The 22467-nt window shown below is 43.5% G+C and overlaps 2 protein-coding genes across 2 annotated transcripts; both read right to left on the bottom strand.

The window, feature by feature from the left end:
- Positions 1–9700: 9700 nt before the first annotated feature.
- Positions 9701–10276, bottom strand: LOC143581015 (uncharacterized). The gene has a single exon (XM_077063898.1). The coding sequence runs from the start codon at positions 10274–10276 to the stop codon at positions 9701–9703; it is 576 nt and encodes a 191-aa protein (XP_076920013.1).
- Positions 10277–14100: 3824 nt separating this feature from the next.
- LOC143581018 (protein DETOXIFICATION 16-like) lies at positions 14101–17563 on the bottom strand. Its single transcript, XM_077063900.1, has 8 exons — positions 17238–17563; positions 16025–16569; positions 15847–15933; positions 15701–15757; positions 15384–15622; positions 15133–15251; positions 14251–14337; positions 14101–14157 (listed from the first exon to the last, which is right to left on the bottom strand). Exons 1-8 carry the CDS (start codon positions 17487–17489, stop codon positions 14101–14103), a joined length of 1443 nt encoding a protein of 480 aa, XP_076920015.1. The 5' UTR covers positions 17490–17563.
- Positions 17564–22467: the final 4904 nt, after the last annotated feature.

Here is a 22467-nt window from a genome sequence, read left to right as displayed (position 1 = left end):
TGTAAGGTGGTGGAACTTCATGATATCCAATTCCTCCCCCTCTAACTGGGGAACCTTGATCACTAACGAGGTGATCAAGTATAGCGGAGGAATTTCTGAATTGCTCAAGTTTTCTGTTAAGTTCCACCACTTTCACCTGGTGATCAACTATCTGTTTATCCCTTTCAGCTATTAGTTTGGTTTTCTCTTCTAACACTTCATAGCTAAGATCAATTACTTGTATTTTCTCAGCTAGACTGGCTTTAAGACTTCGAATATCTTTCTCACTAGCTTTTATTTTTACCTTATAACTGTTTTCTCTAACTTTAGTGAAATGATGATCTTCTTTTAATGTTTTAAATTGAGCATCCAAACTAACAAACTGATCAGTTATAGTTGTCAATTGTTCAGACAGATTTTCACAAGTTCTCACAAGTTCGCTTGATATAGGCGAACTTGTGGAACAAGCGAAGTTAGGGACAACTTCGCCTGAACATGCCAGGCGAAGTTATCGTGTTTATAAGGTTTATCTAGTACTTACCTCGGTGAGCTGGTCTGCCACTTCTGCCATGTAGGCTTCATTTTTTCCAATCACTTTCTCACTTCCTGCAGTTTCGATGTTCGCTAAATTGGCATGTTCGAACACTTCCTCAACATGCAGATTCCAGTTGTATTCTTCATTATGTCTGGATATCATGGCTGTATTCTCATTACCACCCCCACTCTGTTGTGTAGACCAGTTTTGACTGCGTTCTACACGTTCATTTGTGCACTCCTTAGCAAAGTGTCCATTTTGTTGACAGTTATAACATCGCACCTTCGACTTGTCAAAACCTGGTCTTTCACCAACAAACTTTCTACCTGTCTTCTTCATAAACCTCTTAACTCTTCTCACAATCATCGCCATCTGCCACTGCAGATCCATCTCTTCCAGATCATCAGCATCGATCTGATCATAGTCTTCGTCCAAAGTTGCAAGATCAACAATCTTACCCTTAATGTAATTTTCATATGAAGCAATGAAATATGCATAGAGAGCAAACTACTGTTCAGCAGATTTAACACTCATGGGCATAGAGTAGTTGTTGTTCGAAACACTTGGGGAAAAACTACTCTTGGTTGCTTGAGGTTTAGAAGCATTTGATCCACCAGCTACAAAACACACATCACCATTCATGTTGAGAGATACATGACCTTCATGCGATGAGTTAGCGCCCGAGTCTCCCTTTGAGTAGTAAGCAGATGATTCAGACTTCGAACTTGAACTTGAATTAACTTTTGCACCATACATTCCTGGATCCTGAACCTGATCAGTTGGTGTCTCTTTTCGAACCATGTTAAGCTCAAAAGTTCGTAGTTTGTTAACTGCTGTTTCCAAGTCATAGTCGGCAAACTCTTTGTCTTCTCTCATCAAGACAGTGTACATCTCCCATTTCGGTGGGAGAGCATCAAGAAGCTTTTCTACGATTTCATCTTCTTTGCAAGCAATGGAATAATTGCTGAGTTCAGTCATCAGATGATAATATCTAGTGATGATATCATCAAGTGATTCATTCTTCAAGTACTTGAACACCAAGAATTGGGTTTTAAGTAGTTTAATCTTTGATGCACGAATCCCCACATTACCATCAAATCGGCTTTCAAGCGCTTCCCAAAGTTCTCTAGCACTTTTATACTTCCTGAAGGTGTGAAGAATCTCTTGTAAAAGAGCCATAGTTATCGCTGCATGAGCTTTGCTTTCAGCCTCATACATTTTCTTTTCTTCTACTTCCATCTTATTGTATTTCTTTATCTAATCACGACCCTCATACTCAGCAGTTGGTGGAATGTATCCATCTTGAATGCACACCCACATTTTAGCATCTTGGTACTTGATATATTGCTCAAACCGATCTTTCAACGCCACAAAATCGGTTACTTTCAGCATCTTTGGTGCCTTAGTAGCTGAACCCGCTTCCACTTCCATCTTCACCAGTTCCGTAATATTTATTGAAGTCATCTTTCACGAAACACAAAGAAACTTGAAAAATAAAAATTTTATTCTTAACAGTACTGTAGGCGAAGTTGTGGATAACTTCGCTTAAGTCTTAACTTCGCTGATTCTTAACTTCGCTCCCCTCTTTAAATTCGCCTGATTCGGCGAAGTTGTAGATAACTTCGCTTGAGATAAGCGAACTTGTGAAGTAGGCGAAGTTCTGGATAACTTCGCTTGAGATAAGCGAACTTGAGAGGTAGGCGAAGTTGTGGATAACTTTGCTTAACCTTATATCTTCGCCTAAACCCTACAAACAGTGACGGCAACTTCGCCTGATGAACATGATGATTTTGCAGGTTTGATTTCTGGATTTTGCGAGGTATGCGAAGGTGTTATGGGTTGTTTATGATGGTGGGGGTGAGTAGGACACAAAAACTCGGTAAACTCGTCCCGCGAATAGTCAAACGGAACGATTTCTACACCCGCGTGATAATCCCGAACCACACAATCACGAGCAAAAGCTCTGATACCACTTGTAGGTCCCCGCGGGGCGTCGCTGATCGATACGAGATCCGCACGAGGTCTAGGAGTGCGGAATCCTCCTAGACTCGTTTAATGGTGTAGAAGACGTAGAACACGATTACACTCATACAAACACACGAACAAACACACGAATGGAATAAACACATCTGCAGATCTTTTATATCATAATCATAACTCGTTACATACCAAACATAAACAGAAATGACGGCCGACCCGAGGTGAGCTCTACCTCGGGCCGTCCCACACGACTCTCCCTCTCTGTTTCTCTCTAGACAATTGACCTACACAAAACACACTCACTTTTCTGAATTCTCAAACCTAAACAAGACACACATATATATATATAAACAACTTCACGGGCTTGGGCCAGTAGGCGAAGTTGTTATAACTTCGCCTAATGCGAAGTTGTTCGCAGAAGTTGTTACAACTTCGCCTATGGCGAAGTTGTCCTAACTTCGCGCTTCGTTTTCGCTTAACAGAATTGCATAGCGACGGTCACAAAATGCACCAACAACTACCACCAAAATCGATAACACAAGCCCGCAACATATCCTCAAGAGTCTGAATGGTCCTCTCGGACAGGCTATCCGTCTGCGGGTGATAAGCGGTACTGACGAGGAGTTTGGTACCCATCTCCTCATGAAACTTCTTCCAAAACCTTGAGGTAAAACGCGTATCCCTATCCGAAACAATAGATACCAGCACCCCGTGCCTAGAAACGATCTCACGAATAAATACATCGGCCAACTGCCCGGAATTAAAATTTTGTAATATCGGCAAGAAATGAGCTCTCTTGGTCAGTCTATCAACGATTACCCAAATGGTGTCATAACCGGCCCTAGGAGTACGAGGCAGTTTAGTCACAAAATCCATCATAAGATGCTCCCACTTCCACTCAGGTATTTCCATGGGCTGAAGTTTCCCGAAAGGTTTCTGGTGCTCAGCCTTAACTTGTAGGCACGTCAAACACTTACTCACGTACTGAGCCACCTCAAACTTCATCGCATGCCACCAATAATTCTTCTTCAGGTCTTGATACATCTTGGTCGCGCACGGATGAATGGAATAGCGCGACTTGTGTGCTTTATCCAAAATTTTACCTCTGAATCCCCCATACTTCGGTACCCATAAACGACCATCCTTATACTTCAACGTCACCGACGTCTTCCAACAATCTCTCCTGACCCCAAATACGTTCTGACATAATCCATTCCACCTGCAAAAGCCTCATTCTGAACGTTGGCTATCTGCTTCAAAATATCGGGTTTAAGAATAAGCTGATAAGATTTTATACGAATGGGTTTCGGTCTCTCCTTCCGACTCAACGCGTCAGCTACCATGTTTGCCTTACCGGGATGGTACATAATCTCCATATCATAATCCTTAATCAACTCCAACCGTCGACACTGTCGCAAATTCAGTTCCTTTTGTTCGAAGAAATATTTTAAGCTCTTATGATTAGTATAGATAATGCAAGGAACACCTTACAAATAATGCCTCCACAACTTAAGCGCATACACAACCGCCGCCAGCTCCAAATCGTAAGTAGGATAATTCCCCTCATGAGGCTTTAACTGCCGTGAGGCATAAGCGATGACTCGGCCTCGCTGCATCAGAACACACCCAAGCCCCTGGTAAGAGGCATCAAAATAAACAACCAGATCGTTAGTGCCATCGGGTAACACTAAATTCGGGACATGCGTCAACCTGTTCTTCAACTCGAGGAAAGCCTCCTCTTGCTTAGTACCCCAATGAAACTTAATGCTCTTCTTAGTCAACTTAGTCAATGAAGAAGCAATTTTCGAAATGTTGGGAATAAAGCGGCGGTAATACCCCGCCAAGCCCAGAAATCTACGAATTTCGGATGGAGACTTAGGAGATTCCCATTCTTTTATGGCTTCCACCTTTGCAGGATCTACCAAAATACCACTCGGGTTAATAACATGACCTAGGAACTGAACCTTGCGTAACCAAAAGGAACACTTAGAAAATTTCACGTACAATTCGTTCTTTCGTAGAGCTTTCAAAACACCCGTGAGATGGACGGCGTGGTCGGACTCGCTTTTGGAATACACAAGAATGTCGTCGATGAACACAATAAACGAACGATCGAGCATCGGCCTACACACCCGGTTCATAAGATCCATGAACGCAGCCGGTGCGTTGAAGGACATCACGAGGAACTCATAATGCCCATAACGAGTGTGGAAGGCAGTCTTAGGAATATCTTCCTCCTGAATTTTCAACTGATGATACCCGGACCTAAGGTCGATCTTCGAGAACCAACTAGCTCCTTGGAGCTGATCAAATAAGTCGTCGATCCTTGGGAGAGGGTACCGATTTGTAACAGTGAGTTTATTCAATTCACGGTAGTCAATGCACATTCGCATGCTACCGTAGAATAGGACCGGGGCACCCCAAGGTGAGATGCTCAGTCGAATGAAGAGCTTGTCGAGCAAGTCTTCCAATTGAGCCATAAGTTCTTTCATTTCATTTGGTGCTAGACGGTAAGGGGCTCAAGCAACAGGTTTGGTACCCGATACAAGGTATATTTGGAACTCGACCTCACGATCCAGCGGCACATCTGATAAATCATCTGGAAATACACCTGGGAAATCTCGAACAATAGGAACATCACCGACGGTAGCCACCTCGGTATTCACGTTTATAGCATACGCCAGATACGCCCCGCACCCCCGCTGGATCAACTTTCCCGCCATAAGCATGGATATGATATGTGGCGTCGCACCATTCCGATCACCGAAGACCGTAATTTGGGTCCCATCCGGGGCCCTTAGATGTACAAGTTTCTGACCACAAACGATCTGAGCTTCAACACTTGCGAGCCAATCCATCCCAAGCACCACATCAAAACAGTCGAGCGGCATCAAGTACAATCGCACCAGAAATCTATACCCAGACAACTCGATGGAACAACCCTTAATATCCCTAGACACGGAAACGGACTTTTCTTTGGCGACCTCAACCTCAAACACACCAACTATGCGCTCGGGCGATTTATTCAACGAGGAGCAGAAAGCGGTAGACACAAAACTTCTACTGGCACCCGAATCAAATAAGACCGATGCCTGTAATTCATCAAGTAAAAAGGTACCTGGGATAATATTATACTACTGCTTAGCTACATGATCATCACATACGATTCCAAGGAATGAGAAATTATGGTGGTGGAATAAAAGATAATTAAGGAAAAGTACCTGAAACGACATCCGCATCATCCTTCGCCTCCCTCTTGGAGATGTTGAAGGCCCTCGCCCTGGCCTTTGGCTTCTCTTCCACCTTCCCCTCGAGGAAGTCCCCTGGCCGAACCCCCCCCCCCCCCCCCCGCCTTGGTAGTAGGGCAGTTCGATGCCAAGTGGCCGGCACCCTTACAGCGGAAACAAGTCAAAGTCGGACACTCGAAATGGGGGTGTCTAACCTTATCACATCCGAAAGAAGAACCAGATCCACTCTTACATTCCCCCTTGTGCGGTCTCCCGCACTTCTTGCAATTTCCAAACGCCGCATCCCTCTTAACATCCGAAGTCTCAGTCTTTATCCTCTTCTCAAACGAATTAAAATTGCTTCCCCTGGGCCGCTTACCATATGAATTTGTGTTCCACGTCTTCCTAGTCTCGGTCGGCGGTAACTTCTCCCTCTAATCATATAATGTACCTGCTAGGGTAACTACAGAGTGAAAAGAGTTCATGTCGGTGGTCACCACACCCCTACGAATATCTGCCGGAAGCCCCTTCACATACTTTTTAATCCTCTTGGCTTCGGGAGTAACCAAATCGGGACATAAACGGGCCATCTGGTTAAACTTTGTGGTGTACTCCCGATGCGTCAAACTACTCGCCTCCAAGGTCAAGAATTCCTATTCCATCTTATCAAATTCATGCGGAGGACAAAACTGATCAAGAACCAATTTCTTCAACTCATCCCATGTCATCCTCTTAATCTAACGATCACCCATAACCTGCGCCAAGTTATCCCACTAACACAGTGCCTCGGAACGAAAAGAGGCAGTAGCATAAGTCACCATGTCATCCCCCTTACATTTACTAACCCTCAAAACGGCCTCCATCTCCCTCACCCACTGATGTGCTGCCAACGCATCCTTGGTACCATCGAAAGAAGGAGGGTCACACTTCTTAAAGTCTCCATAAGAGCAACCCCGGGTAGATACACTAATAGTCCGCACCTCATCTTCATCCCCACTTGGCACATACACCTCCTCTTCCTCTTCGACCTGCACCTCCTTACTCTTCCTTCCCTTATCCGAACTCTTACCAACCAATGACTCCTCCATGGCCCTAACGGCCTCAGTAACGATCTCGGGAATGGCGCTATGAAGCACCTGGTACACCTCATCTGCGATTGTCGCGCGCATAGCAAGATCTAAGGCGGGGTTATCCCCCTCCTCATGAATCGGGGCTTCCTGCTGGGAAGTAGGAATCTCATTCTCGGTTTCGGCACGTGGCTTAAGACCATGACCACGTACACTAGGACGGCCTCTCTTAGCTGCTCAAGTATTAACCATGACTTATCCCTACAAAGACAGAATTTTAACACGGTCAAGTACAGGTGGCATTTAGAACATGTAAGGTAAGGGTAAACTGCTAATGACGTTGATCAGGTGTAATTAGTCGTTTACTTTACCCGCCCGTCCTAATCACCCCTTGTCCCTAACCACATTAGCATTCAATCTAACACCTAAACAATTAATCACATACTGGAAACTTTAAAATTCAAAGGAATGACTAAACAATTTAAAGTTACCTCTTGGAGTGCAGCTACTCGCGGTGGGCATACTAGTTTTTCTCTTACGGTTCGAGTCCAAGCATTCAGGGATGCTCGGATCCCTTGAACCATGGCTCTAATACCAACTTGTAAGACCCCGAATCACGGGAATCCTACAGTTGGTATTCATCCATAATACTTATAAAAATACTTAAACTTGAAAACAGTTCATTTCATTAAATCAACCAATTCAGAGTATAATTCAGCAGAAAACCATAAGTAATAAAATAAGTTCCCAAAACCCGGGAATAATGCCCAAAAACCAATTTAAATACATTTGATAAAACTTCTAAAAAGAAATGTTTAATATTTAAATCTTCCATCCAAGTATGCCCTTCACCATCCAAGTAACTTCATGCACGTCCAAGCGGTAAGGCATCCTTCTCCTAACCTGAAAACTCACGCTAACATGCACACAAAGTCAGCTTGAGCTGAGTGAGTTCAAGTTTTAATAAATAACATCAATAATTAATAATCATAATAGTCATTCCAAGAGTTTAAAAGTAAAAGAGATACATCAGTTAAGCCATCATCATCGATAAATAATCATCCTTATATATATATATATATATATATATATGTATGTATATATACATATATATAAACATCGTTGTAAGTACATCCCTATATATATATATATAACATCCAAAACATCTCATCAACGTATGCAAACACAAAGTAAGCATATGTAACATCCGTAGTCGATATAACGATTACTAACATCGCCAAATATTGGCCATACAATAATACATACATACATACGATAGTATCATCTCAAGGCCTACCATATACAAGTAAGCCCATCCAAAATAGTTTTAAACAATTCATCAAGCAAAACGCTTAGGTGTGCATGCTAGCCAAAATCCTAAAAGAGTAAAAAGGGGGCATCATGAACTCACCTGACACAAGACACATATTCACCCTGAGCTAGGTAATCCCTAAGTAATCCCAAAACTCAAACACCCGTCGGTTTACATACAAACATTACAATCGACATCGAACGGACTCCGTTTATCCTATGAGACGCTCTAACATGGTTCGAGTTACCTAAAGCCTCGATCTCATCAAACTCAATCATAACAGCCCCCGGGGCCTTACATTCCCCAACACGACCCTCAGATACTCCCAGGAATAAAGAATTCCCAATTTACCCCCGGAAGCACTAGGTGACACTAACACGCGCGTTTAAGACTCGTTTAGGCCATTAACATCCAACTCAGCCCCGTGTTGGACCCAACATGATAAATCACAGCCAACAAGTCCATGACACGCTACACGGGTCAAATGGTTCGGTAACTCGCAAGTACAATGCACCAACCATTCAATAAACGCAATTGTGCGTTGTACCGACCCGTTTGAGTAACCGACAACCAATTCAGCCCCATAACTTATAAAAATGATTTTTTTCAATAGCCCGTACATCAAACCAAGTTCCCCCGAGCTGAATTGGTCGTTAATCACTTCAACCCTCGCATTAAACGCATCAAACTACAATTCTAGTCAACCGAACACTAACAATCTAACTACAACTAGTTGACCAATCTCACGAACACCAAAGAGCATGATTTTTAAGTATGTTATACTAGACATACCTAGGAAGATTTTGGTGCAAAAACCTCAACCAAAACAGTCCCGAAACCGCTCAATTGGACAGCCACCCGGTTAACCTAAACCAAGTCGTTTATCGATCAATACGTGAAATATAAAGATCAATTAAGGTGTAAAAGACTTGGGGAATCATAAAAATAACCTTGAATTGAAGTTTTTATGACTTAAATTTGGTTGCATAGAAGAAAATCACAAGGGGGGGTCCTTAGGTCCGATCGGCACTGAATGGGGCTAGGGTTAGGTTTTATTTTTTTTTTTATGATATAAATAAACATGTTACATAATAGCCCTTCTAATATAAGGGATATGGCAACTTGTGAGGAAAGATTAGATGACTTAACGTGCTGGGGCGAGTAGGCCTGCTTGTGAATGATGACTAGGAGTGGTAGGGGGACGGTTGTAGGATATGGGTGTGGTAGGTGAGGGGAGGGTGGTATATGCATGTTATTGTAGGGAGTATTAAACCCCATTGATGGTGTAAGTGGGGTAGAACGCACCCTGAACTGGTTGACCCGGGGTAGTGTTATGACCAGGGAAATCCCGTCCCCGAGATCTACCACGACCTCGTCCCCGAGAATTACGACCCCGAACCCCTTGGGAAGAATCCAAGGACCCACCACGGTTTTCAGTAGTTAACCCAGATGAACCACGACCAGATGTATCACGAGGCGAGTTGGTTAGGCTGGTGTGTAGGGCCGTCCCTGTAATGGGGTTAGGATTGTAGCCTGCTCGCCTGGTTTCTTCTTGTGTGTGTCTTGATCTAGCTTGTGAGAATGTGGGCAATGGAACCATTTAACTGATGAACATACCAATAGCGTCGTATTCTGTATTTGTGAGACCAGTCACCAACTGTAGGACCAAATCGGCATCGGAGATTGTTGATTCGACATTAGCTAATTGGTCAGATAGTACCTTTAGTTCTTGGCAATAGGCTGAGATGCTGGAAAAAGATTGCAGTTTAGTGTTGGTGAAACGGGTTTTCAACGCCATAGCTCGAGTTGCTTGATTGTCTTGGAAAAGATGGGCAATGGCGTCCCATGTTTCTTTTGCAGTGGCTTTCGGTTTAATAACATTCATCAAAAGATTGTGAGACATTGTGCCATAGATCCATTGCTTTACCACGACGTCCAGCCGATCACAAGAGCCAAGGACAGCAGGTGACGATGCATCTTGTTGTTTTTCTTTGTCTATAGTATAGGAGGAAGATGGGGTACCAGTAGGAAGAATATGGTCAAGCACCTCATAAACCGTACAATGGATTGTAAAGAGTTCTACCCATGAGGTGTATTGACCGGTTTCAAGATCTAGTACAAGAGGGATGAAGTTGCGGATGTTATTTACTGTTAGAGCGGGGTGTATTGCAGCCATGAATGAGTATGTTGTAAAGCACAGGTTGTAGGATCGAAAGAGGAGGAAGAGGCCGAAGAAGAAAGAAGGACGGCGCTAGGGTTTAGTGGTATGGTACCATGATAGAATTGGAATAATTCGTTGTCTTTCTCATTGATTTACAAACATATATATAATTATCATACAACTCTAAGTTAGGCAATGATCCTCATGCCATTAAACAATATCAAACAATATCAATTTGTTATACAAAATATCTTCTCTAGTTTGTAGAATATCTTCTTAATATCTTCTCTAATAATTGCCCATCATTTTATTTGATTGTCAAACCAAAATAAAGCTATTAACCACCTTAGCATCTTCTTTGTCAAAACTATTGTAAGGCCAAAATGTGACTTGCGATATCAAAGTACGAAACCCGTTATATATATTTATGGTCAAGTTAATAATTAATGTGGGCGAGAAAGACGGACACGAGACGAGAACTTCGGGCACGCGTTTAGCTTTAACGGGAAGAATGCTTCTAGAATGTTTTTTTTTGCTATAAATAGGACATGTTGTCTTTGTTTATGTGTGTGTTTTGATGGTGTAAAAAACCACCCAAGGGAAGCTCACCTTGGGTGGGATCGGTTCGTTTTAATGTTATCAATCTTTTGTACCGGTTACGAGATCGTTCCTTTATATTATCGTTATATTATTTATGTTCGGTCGTTTATTTCACCGCATCCATCTCAAGCGTTTATCAAGAACAAAGCCGTTCGTTGTCGGATCCGGTTTCGGGACCTACAATTGGTATCAGAGCGGGTCGAATCTTATGATTCAACTTTGTTCTTGATATTCGGGTTCTATTTCCGCGATTACCCGAACCGAGACGTTAATTTCTTGAAGACCCGTTGAAGTTTTGAAAATAAAGTTTGAAGATCTTGGAAATAAAGTTAGAAATAATCGTACCTGAGGTTCGTCTTGGAGTCGTAGATCTGGAATCAGCCGATTTTGAGTTTCGTTTTATGGTTTTTGTGAAAATTTTATGGGTTTTTGATGATGAATATTTGGTGTGGGTATAGTTTGTGGCTACCAAAACCTAGATCTGAGATGGCCGGCCTCCACCTCCGGTGGCGACGGCGTTATATCTGGTGGCCGGTGGTGTAGGACGTAAGAGGTGGTTGTAGGAAGAATAGTGATGGTGGCGGTGACCGGTGGCTGTCGAGTTGGGTCGGTGAACGGTGACCTGTGAAGGTAAGACAACTGCCGGAACAAGGTCTTTCCGTCGGAAGCGACGCCGATAATGTTGTTGGTGGTTGTGAACGGCGGTACGATGGTGGCGGCGTTGAATGGTGGTGGCTGGAACAAGGTTCTCCGGTGAAGGTTTTCTGGCGGAGGATGTCCGTGACCGTGTAACGGTGGTTTATTTTGATGGATGTTCTTTGTCGTTGTTCATGCACTAGTTTTTCGTTTGAAGATTGCCGGAAGTTACTGGTTGAAATGGTGGTGTTATGGTTGTTGATAATTAGCCTTGATTTTGGTAGATGAAACCCACCATGATGGCGGCTGGTTAGTGGGTATGGTGTATGACACACTAGGGTTTTCAATTTTGATGGATGTTTATGAGCCACACATTTTTGGAAGTGCAGGTCATGTGAGAAGTGGGAACATGTGGATTTTGTTTGTTGTGATTATTGAACAATGTCTCATACAAAAAAAAAATTGAAATAGGTTGAAAATTTTTGTTGTCTTATTTGTTATTGGGTTTGTTTACATAAGGCTGAGGGGTGTGGGGGGCGTGAGAGGGGGCGCGAGTGGGGGCTCCAGCCAATAATATTGTGACGTGTGGCAGAGAGAGAAACTTGATAAGATGGGTGTTGGTTGTGGTGCTCGCGCCCCGGGCCATGGTGTGGAGGGGCGCGAGAGGGGGCGCGAGCGGTTTTTTTTTTATTTTTTTATAAATGTATTAAAAAAACGAATTATTATAAAAACTCATAAATTATTTAAAAAACACAATAAACTCCACCATACATATTAAATCATCAATGTGTCTTCTTTCTTCTCAAATCAATTCAACCCAATGGCTCTCACATCTAAACTCCACCCATCTCCATATCCAGTTACCCATTTCAAAACCCCCAAATTCCATCAATTTCACATCATCTTCACACTCTCCCTTCACCGAGAAACACTCAATCGAACGCTACCAACGCGACAACTGGGTCTTCAAAAACGAATCCGGTCAAAACCCATTACCCAATGAATCCAATTTCTCAACCCGAGATTACGAAATTGCCCTTCAGCTGCCGGAGCTGAAGAATCTGTTGAGGGTGTTGAGGGAGAAGAGGGAGAGAGAAAGTGGGTATGAGAATTCGGCTGCCGGAAATTTTTTTTTTTAATAAACAAAGAGCCCAACGGCTCTATTTACGCATTCCCATGCCGTTCACGAGCGCTACCCCTCTTGCGCCTGCCTCTTTTTCCGCGCTCGCGCCCCTCTCGCGCCCCTCTCGCGACTCGGTGGTGTGGTGCTCGCGCCCCGGGGCGCGAGCGGCTGGCCTCACGCGCCCTTTCTCGCGCTCCACACCCCTCAGCCTAATGGGTATTTACTTGGGCCAGATGCAAATTTAAATTTCAACTAGAATTTTTTGGCCGAGCAAAAAGAATTATTATTCGGATTGATCAAACTGAAGAAAGTCAAAATTGGTCGGGTTTTCGTGTTGTTTAACCGTGTTCAAGGCTTGTTATTTCTAGGGCGTTCGAGAAGTTGGATCCGAAAGGTGAACTTCGAACGAAACAATAAGCTTTGCCATTTGATCATTGTCCCCGGTATTTCGTCAAGCTCTTCTGAACCTATATTGCTCAAGATCCGAGATGGATAAAGAAGCGAGAACGTCTTCATGAATGAATTAGGTGGATCATACCTTGAGAAGGTGATTGAAGAAGCTTCGGTTATCGGGTTGATTTGCGAAAATGAGAGACACGGTTCGACAAAGTTTTGAGATCACAAGTCAAGGGGGTGATTGTAAGGCCAAAATGTGACTTGCGATATCAAAGTACGAAACCCGTTATATATATTTATGGTCAAGTTAATAATTAATGTGGGCGAGAAAGACGGATACGAGACGAGAACTTCGGGCACGCGTTTAGCTTTAACGAGAAGAATGCTTCTAGAATGTTTTTTTTTGCTATAAATAGGACATGTTGTCTTTGTTTATGTGTGTGTTTTGATGGTGTAAACAACCACCCAAGGGGAGCTCACCTTGGGTGGGATCGGTTCGTTTTATTGTTATCAATCTTTTGTACCGGCTACGAGATCGTTCCTTTATATTATCGTTATATTATTTATGTTCGGTCGTTTGTTTCACCGCACCCGTCTCGAACGTTTATCAAGAACAAAGCCGTTCGTTGTCGGATCCGATTTTGGGACCTACAACTATCAAGAACTCCCAACCAATGTTAACCTCACTTCGCTTGAACTTTTATATTTTTGAAGTCCCATTCTGGTTTGAATTTTGGTTCTTGGTGTTTCATCAAACACTAATGTGCATCTTTCTTGTTCTTTCTATTACTTTTCAGTTTTTTTTTTCCGCAAAATCAACTTTTTCGCAATAATAATTTAGCAATGAAAGCCCACAACTCAGAATTCTTGATGTCATAACTCAAAAATTGGAAATTTCGATAATTAACTTGGTTTTCTCGTAATATACGTACCTCGAAAAGTTCATTAGTAAAAAGAGTGCATAAACATTACTGGATTATGAAAACATGTAACCTCTGTGTTCTTTTGTAAGTATCCGTGTTACAGTGTATTGTATTGATCATCCATTACTTGTTCTCCAAGAAAAGATTACCTACATTTGCCACTATGATACTTCATCGTGGGTTATAGAGTCGTACCCTCTCTGATTAGCCTTCTTTGCCTACAAATGCAAGAGAAGGCAACACAAAATTAAACAAAACGAATATTAAGACTAGGAAGCATAGAATATAAGGGGATAATATTAATAACATACTTCCTTCTCCCAGTTGGTGAACAAAGTCAAAATAAAAAGGAATAACGCTTGAGCAAATAATGCTGCGATGATCCCGAACCATAGTCCCTGCATAATCACCAATCATCAAGAATTGCAAAAGGAAGAGGGCATTTTCAATAATCCCTTTGGATCCTTCAGAAACTTTTAATATTATATATAATATATTTACCCAAAAATAATAATCATGATATCAAATATACCCATGTCTAAGTTTTTGACATTTACTCTTTTGGCTCTGAGGAAGAGACTTCAAAGAGAGAAGGGGGAGAGGTTGTAGACGTGGTGACTTTGACTATGCATTTAAATAATATGAACTTGAATCTAATTTCCCTTCTAACGGAACTATGTTGGCTCGTTAATTAGTGTGTCTCTAATAGTTGTGGTCCTATATTCGTGAGAGACAAAGCCAAGTTTTTTGAGAGATGGAGAGAGAAGCAGCCGCAATATGTGAGGGAAGAGAGATAATTTACGAGGCACTTTTAGCGGTACTCGTCGGCAAGGGTGACATGGATGGTTATTTACATTCTGTGTGTGTAGTTGATACATTTGTTATTTATTTTTTTTATACCGGCTGACTCACACGCCCTTTAAACTTACCTCCAAACCTATACATACGTGCAATATGGGACCATAACTCTAAATCACTTGTGGAGTTATAACTTGCATAATTATGATATGACCACAACTTGGAGTATAAGGAGAAAGAAAAAGGGTACAATGGTTAAATTTTATTTAAAAATTGGCATAGATGAAAACTTATTGTTTTTAAAGGATATACTTGATATTAACTTTTTGGTTAATTAAGATGTCATAACATAGAAGTTTCCGTAGCAAAATATGAGATCAAAAAGAAAGAAGTACCTTCCCTCCTAAATGAAGTACAAAAGCAAACAAGATCGCCAAAGGAATCCCGATCAAATAATAAGCTCCCAAGTTCACAATCGCGCCTACTTTTTGTCGTCCACTCCCTCTGACAGCCCCTACCAAACGAATTCAAAACGTATATTATAAATACATTAGAACTGTAAAAAGAATGTGTAATAGTTGTGATTTTTGGATATATGTTAGATATTAGAAACTATAAAAATGATAGTTTATTGTCTGGTTGTAACCTGAAAGCACAGATTGGATGCCATCAACAACATGAGATCCTGCAAGAAGCAGCATCATTTGTGCAATGTAACTCACAACTTCTTCTTCATTACTATAACAATACCCCCATAGTTTTCGCCCTAAAATCAAGATTAATGCGCCCAAAATGCCTTCTGTCACTACAGAAAACATTGAAACGCGTATTGCTAAGCGCGCCGCGTGTGCTCGTCCAGCTCCTAATTCATTTGAAACCCTTACACTGCAAACATTTTGTACTAAAAATGTGAACAAAGGAATTTGGCTTTCAAGTTTTAGCAACTTCAAACACGAAAATCACCTTGTGGCGGCACTTAGACCAAGAGGAATCATGTAAATCATTGAACACGTATTGAGGCTGCAATGAATGCGTTTATTAACCAGATTAAGACGATAAAAGGCTAACTAAAAAGATTAAACATTTGACGTTGGATTCCATTTATTAACCTGATAGAAAGAACTGAGGTTTCTAGCTGTGGATTAGGAAGAAGACCAGAAAACAACACCATCATCTCAAATGACCATATCTCCAAACTATTAAACAAGTCACAAGTTTTAAAAAAGGGTATAGATTCAAAAGTGAAAATTTTTATTTAAAGTTCATGAAAAGAAAATCTTGAATTACCAGACCATAACTGCAGAAGGAACTGCAAGTTTCAAAAAGGTTGGAATGTTATGTAAAGCCTCTTTTGAGAAACCAGTCCATGTCTTTTTGCATGAAGGAGAAACGCGAACATAAATAGCCAACAGCAACACATTGATCCAAAGAGATATTGCATTAGCCAACGCTGCGCCTCTACTCCCGAGCCCGGATTTAAACACCATAATCCAGCAAGTTAAAATATGTAGTAGAGTTGTAATCCCAGTGCTTAACATCATTGGAACCACATTGTTTTGTGATTGTAGAAATCGAATGTGACATTGAAGTAACGCGTTTGCAAACAGAGTAGGGATCATGAATCTTGCATAGAGGCCTGCTTCGGCTGAGATTTCAGGATCTTGGCCCAGAAAAACAAGCAAAGTTCCAGCATTTGCCCAAATGAAAGCAAGAGGTATGCAGGCTGATAACAGAACAATCATGGCTCTTTGCTTATGGATTCCTAGCATGTGATATTGTTTGGCCCCAAAAGATTGTCCACAAAATGTGTCCAAGGCACTCCCCATTCCAACCTATTAATTAACATAGAAGCAATTCATTATATAATTATTAAAAGATCATTTTACATGTAAATAGTTACAATTTTCTGATTGTTACAATTCAAACATTTTCTTATGATTATGATTATTCTGTGTCACTACTTAGATTATTACATATTAACTTCTACTTGTTAATATGAAAATATTTAAATTGAAATCACCTTCAAATACACACATTAACACAAATAAAATGACCTTAAAAATCAATACAAAGCAAATCAAATTATCTGAAAGGGATTTTTTCAGCGTCCCAACCCGATCTGGCAATCTAACATATATAAAATATTTCAGTGGCCCAACCCTCAAAAGCACCTCCAATCGTAGACCGAAAAACTAAGACCCCAGTAGAAAATTATCTAGTCTTAGTCACTGGTTACTAAGTCCTTCTCCATTGCTTGTTGAGGTCTAGGAAATCCCTGACCTAACGACATGAAGAGAGAGGGAGGAGAGAGGAGGGGCGGGTCCCACATGGGTATGTCAGTCTAGTGAAATTTCTACTAGACTAACGTGAATGGGCATGGATGATAGCATGAAGATGGTCTAATAACTTTTAAACATTAACTAAAACCAGGCCGGAAAACGAATTGAAAATCAATACATTGTGTAGACAACTAGATATACATGTTTGAAAATGAACTAACCATTAAACTGGTACCAGTGACAGAAGCAAAAGAAGTAGCCATTGAGGCACCAGAGAGAGCCAACTCGCCCAAATGACCAACGAACATCACCGAAATCATCGATAACCCACAAATCAATAGATTTACAGTCATTAACGGCCCTGCTAAGTAAAACTGTCTCTTAAACTCACAAAAGATCTCATCTTTGCTGTAGGATCCAACCCGCTTTCCTGATTCTTGACTCAAGAATGGCGTTTGAAGTCCTTCCTCCATTTCCACTGCGAGTATCAATATCTGTTCTATAGATATATATGTATTAATAGAAATCAAATCATGACAAATATTACAAACAAATAATATATTTGTTTTTTTCCACAAAGATAGAGTAGATATATAAAAAGCAATGGGATATTTTACACTTCAATTTCATTGGATTTATGGTTTAGATTTATGATAAAAAGATGTCCATTTCGAGGAAAGTGGCAGCTAATTTTGATCGTCGTTGTGATGCAAAGTATCTTTTCTGCATAACGACATTGAAACTGACAATAAGATAACCTTTTTATATGCATTCTTCTCTTTTGAAGTGCTTTTTTGTAATAATCCAAACTGTTAAGCAGTCTTTATGGACTCACTTGTTATTAGTAGTATGTTTTTATGATTATATTAACCTCCTGAAGAAACACCAGTCGAACCCCGACAGATTACGAGTAACCTGAGGGTTAGATAGACGTTTCCTACGAGGGGTTAATTCCGGCAAGATGGTTCTTCCGATAACCTGCAAAACAGACACCGTGAGCTCGTCACTAAGAAAGGGGGGGGTTCCTCCTTGTGACCACCCTCCGGCGTGAGAATCAGTCTATATTACTCTTTGAATATAAAAGTATATTAAGAATACTAGAGCAGTTATCAGGTAAATTATACAAGATATTAGATGATGAAATGACAATACCATTTGATGTCTTTTATAGCCGAAGGTGGGTTTCCAAGGAGGTTTAGCCGGCCTACTACTCTGCCAACTGTGGCCTACACACGTGCTCTGCTGGTATTTGGTGGATAGGCAGCGGCTGACAGTGACCAAGCGTGCTGTTCACTTTTCCTTTTCCACCAACTACAGGCTAGGCACGTGGTATGGCAGGAGTTGGTGAGCAGGCGGCGGCTATTGGTCACAGTGCTGTGGCGTGTTGTCTGCCATGCTGCTGTCAGTGAGCTGTCGTATCGTTGGTCAGATCTTTTGTCCATACCTCGTCAGGTATCACACAAAAGATCCTCCATTATTATACGGACTGGCTCATTTAGGCGGGAGTTTTCCCCCTCCCGCCTTTATGCGGGAATGTTCCCGACTTTGCTCATTCCTTCTTCAGGTGACTACTGAATTATTATGAGTGTTAAGCCTTATGCGTGTAGCCATGCTGCGCGGGTGGCCAGTCCCTAATGGCGGGTACCCGCGCCTGCGGGAACAGGCGGGTTACATGGAAACCATAGGGAGGCATTTCCTGCGGGACCAGCTTGCGTACCGCATGTGAGGTCGTCACAACTCTGAGCGTGGTGGGTCCTGCGGGTTTGGTAGGTCGCGGCGCAGACGTCCTTATGGTGAAGTCTGCGTGTTCAACTGCGCAGACGTCCGTTTAAGGAGTCTTGCGTGTTCAACTGCGCAGACGTCTCCTTTTAAGGGAGTCTTGCGGGTCCTAACCACCTCTGCTGGGACCTACCTCTTCAAGTCCCCCCAGTCCAATGTTCTTCTCATGAATGTTTAATAAAGTGAGGTGAACTTTTGGACTTAAGCAAGGGGTTTTTGAAAAGGGTTTAGTTTTATGGGTTTTCCGCGGGAAGTCTTACCCACGGGTTTCCCAATGTCACGCAGAATTTCCCAATGTTCTGCTTGATCTCTGGGATGATGCGGATAGGTCTGTAACCTCCCCGCAAGTCAGGAGCGTTTAGAACCTTTTGTGTAGATTCTCCATGAGGTCTTGGTGGTTTTGAACATAGTGATCAATCATGTTATAACCACCAATTCCATCCTGAAGTTTCAAACAATCTAGTTCTTGACGTTCCCGCTATGCGGGGATGTTAATCCCGTTTCTGCAAGCATGGCCCATAAGATCCTTCTTGGTTTCAATTCCCATGGAGTGCTCGGTATGCGAAGGGTTTTGCCTTGACGCTGTACCCGCACTTCGTCTTAATAGTTACTTTACTCCCAAGGTATCCCTGGCGCCAAATCCCTGCAGGTGCTAGGTTCGTGAAGGGTTTTGCCTTGACACTGTACCCGCACCTGACTTATGGTTGCCGAGGTGTTCCTGGCGTTTAATCCTCTGCGGGCGCTAGGTATGTGAAGGGTTTTGCCTTAACACTGTACCCGCGCCCGACTTACAATTGGGTGCCGAGGTATGACTTTTTACGGGTGTTAGGTATGTGAAGGGTTTTGCCTTAACACTGTACCCGCACCCGGCTTCATAATTGGGTTTTTCCGGTCTCCGTGCCCTGCGGGTGCTAGGTATGTGAAGGGTTTTGCCTTAACACTGTACCCGCACCCGGCTTCATAATTGGGTTTTTCCGGTTTCCGTGCCCTGCGGGTGCTAGGTATGTGAAGGGTTTTGCCTTAACACTGTACCCGCACCCGGCTTCATAATTGGGTTTTTCCGGTTTCCGTGCCCTGCGGGTGCTAGGTATGTGAAGGGTTTTGCCTTAACACTGTACCCGCAGCCGTCTTACAGTGAACTGGATAGCCAGGGTAAGGGGTTTTTCCCGCTTACTTTTCGAATCTTTTTGAATCTTTGAAATTTGAAGTTGGTGAAAGGATAAGAACAGTCGTCGTGCGACGGTTTCTTCTGACTGTGTCAGGACGTGCAGGAAGTTATGGCGACGTGACATTATATGGTCATTCCAGACGCTTTTTACGGCGCGTGGGCGCGATTTTTCGGGCGCGTGGCCGCAAAATTAATGGCACTCGTCCTGTCAACAGCTGTTGCCAGCTTGCCCGGTGCCACATGTCATGGTTTCATTGCACCTTCAATTTCTCTCTCCTTCGCATTAAATTCACCGCATTAATTGCGATCACTATATAAAGGGGAAGAGGGCCCTTTGTAATTCACACCTTTACTTCTCTTCATCTCTAAAGCGATTTCTGGTGAATACTCCCTTATTCAGTTGAGCATTCCTCCGAAATCGTTTCTTCTTCCTCTGCAATATGTCTTCCCATGATGCTGAAGCTGTAGCCGACGATAGGAGTACTGCTGGCGAGTGCCAGTGTGCTCTACCTGTCGATCAGTACCAGTACGTCGTCAGGAAATTCATGCTTGAGTCTCTTGAGCCTGAGTTTCCTGAACCCCACCAGACTGTGTACGATGCCCCCAGCGGCAAGATCGGGGTATATGTTGCATTCTTTGTTTATGGGAACCTTAGGTTCCCATTGACAAAGTTTGTGTACCGTGTCCTGGAGAGGCACGGTGTGCACCTGACCGAGGTGCATCCGATGGCGATTGCCAAGATCCGGCACTTCGAGTGGGTGTGCCGGATTCTGGGTATTGAGCCCTATGTGGACCGCCTGATGACCTTCTATACTTGGAGGTGCATCCAGGGGTGGTACACCCTGACAACCCGTATTAAGGGCTTGAAGATTTGCGTGACCGAGCGCAGTCTCCGATCGTGGAAGCGGGAGTTCTTCTACATTTCTGCCCGCGCCATCCCCATTGCCATGAAGTTTAAGAAGGGGCAAGCGCTTCCGAGCCTTCACGCTTCCAACTACCAGGAGGCGGAATGGTTCGCGAAGATATCCCGGGTCCAATCTCCGGTTTACCGGTTTGCGGAGTCCGGGATGGTGATGCTGGGGATGAGCCGGGTATGGAAGGAGGCGTCTCGGTTTCCCATCCTTCTCGAATACGGTTTGAACTCTATTCCTTATGGTATGTCTTGTCTTTCTTGCTGATATGAGTTTGTCTTCTAACTGTTTCTTTTCTTTCAGAGGGGAACGATTTGGAGTCGCTTCTGTACCCGCGGGAAGCTGACAGTCCCGTGCGGGTGGGTACTCGTGCTCTAGACGAGAATGAGCTGCCCATCCTGGAACAAACGGCGGATCGGTTTGTGGAGGTCTATCCGCTGGGCCACGAGATCCTGAGCCACCAGCGGCCAGGTAAGGCGATACTCTATCCTCAACCCCTCAATGCTGTACCCGCAGCTGGAATTCCTGACATCCTGTCTTCTTCTGAGGAATCCGCAGATGGTCCTCCGCTGGTGCGGAAGAAGAAGGCTGCCGGCGGGAAAGGGAAGGAGAAGGTGGCCTCCACAGCTGATCCGGTGCTTCTATCTGACACCGAGTCAGATAGTGAAGAGGTGGCGGGGAACCCCGGTGGTGAGAAGACCACTGCTCCGGATGCTACGACTGTTACCTCCGGAGAACCAACGACGACGACGGTGACCGGTATCAAGAGACCGGCTCCATCGGGCTCGTCCCCGCCCGTCCGTACGTTCAGGCTCAAGAAAACCCGTAAGTACAAACATCCTTATTTTTGTAGATTTATCACTTTATAAATTTATTGAAACACTTATCTTCTTGTGCAGGCGTGGATGTTGACGCATTCCAGGGTGGAGCGCAGAGGAGTACTCCTCCGCCGATGACGGTAGGCTCGGTCAGCCTACCTGAGGCGATGACCCAGGCGCCTGCGCCTGCTTCCGCTGGATCAGTTGCTCACTCCCTTGAGCCGACTGTTCCAGCCGAGATGACGTCACCGCCGGTGGTAAGTGCGATTTTTACAGCATCTTTCACCGAGCCGGCGGTTACGATTGCTGCGGATTCTGCGGCGGCGACCGCGGCGGCCGCTACTATGCCTCCGCCACCGGCAACGACGGCCGGCCCATCAGGTACGCGCGGGGCTTCTCGCCAATCTTTGTCACCTTCCCATCTGCCCAACCTTTTGGATGGATTTCCCTTAGGTTCAGGTGATGGGTTCGGTGGCTATCGGCCTGTGATCGACCCTACAGGTGCGTAGGGTTCTTTTGGCCTTTATATTTTTCTTCATCTTTTCCTAACTGCTTTGTTTCTTTTGCAGTGTCGGATTCCAATGAAGTGTATTTTCCACGATGGAACATCCGCCGAGGAACAACCCTTCGTACCCCTGTGGAGTGCGTGGAATGGGCTCGCCACGCTGCTCCCCATGGTGCGTTGGGGGAAGCCATGGCTAGCTACCAGGAGGGTAGGCTAACCAATGAGCTTCGGGTTCTCAAGGCCCGGATGCAGCCGCGCGTCGAGCTGCTT

This window comes from Bidens hawaiensis, unplaced genomic scaffold, assembly GCF_021521415.1.
Source record: "Bidens hawaiensis isolate Kalapana, Puna unplaced genomic scaffold, B.hawaiensis_p1.1 tig00030789_1, whole genome shotgun sequence".
NCBI classification, from domain to species: domain Eukaryota; kingdom Viridiplantae; phylum Streptophyta; class Magnoliopsida; order Asterales; family Asteraceae; genus Bidens; species Bidens hawaiensis.
Note: the sequence above shows the minus strand (reverse complement) of the source record. Positions and strands in the feature narration are given on the sequence as shown.

Excerpts from the sequence above, each read along its gene's own strand:
- LOC143581015 (XM_077063898.1), bottom strand. The coding sequence starts at position 10,276 with ATGGCTGCAATACACCCCGCTCTAACAGTAAATAACATCCGCAACTTC.
- LOC143581018 (XM_077063900.1), bottom strand. The coding sequence starts at position 17,489 with ATGGAGGAAGGACTTCAAACGCCATTCTTGAGTCAAGAATCAGGAAAG. Across the intron at positions 15,758-15,846 it reads ACCTCAGTTCTTTCTATCAG|CCTCAATACGTGTTCAATGA; the intron begins GTTAATAAATGG and ends CATTCATTGCAG. Across the intron at positions 15,252-15,383 it reads CATCCAATCTGTGCTTTCAG|GGGCTGTCAGAGGGAGTGGA; the intron begins GTTACAACCAGA and ends TTCGTTTGGTAG.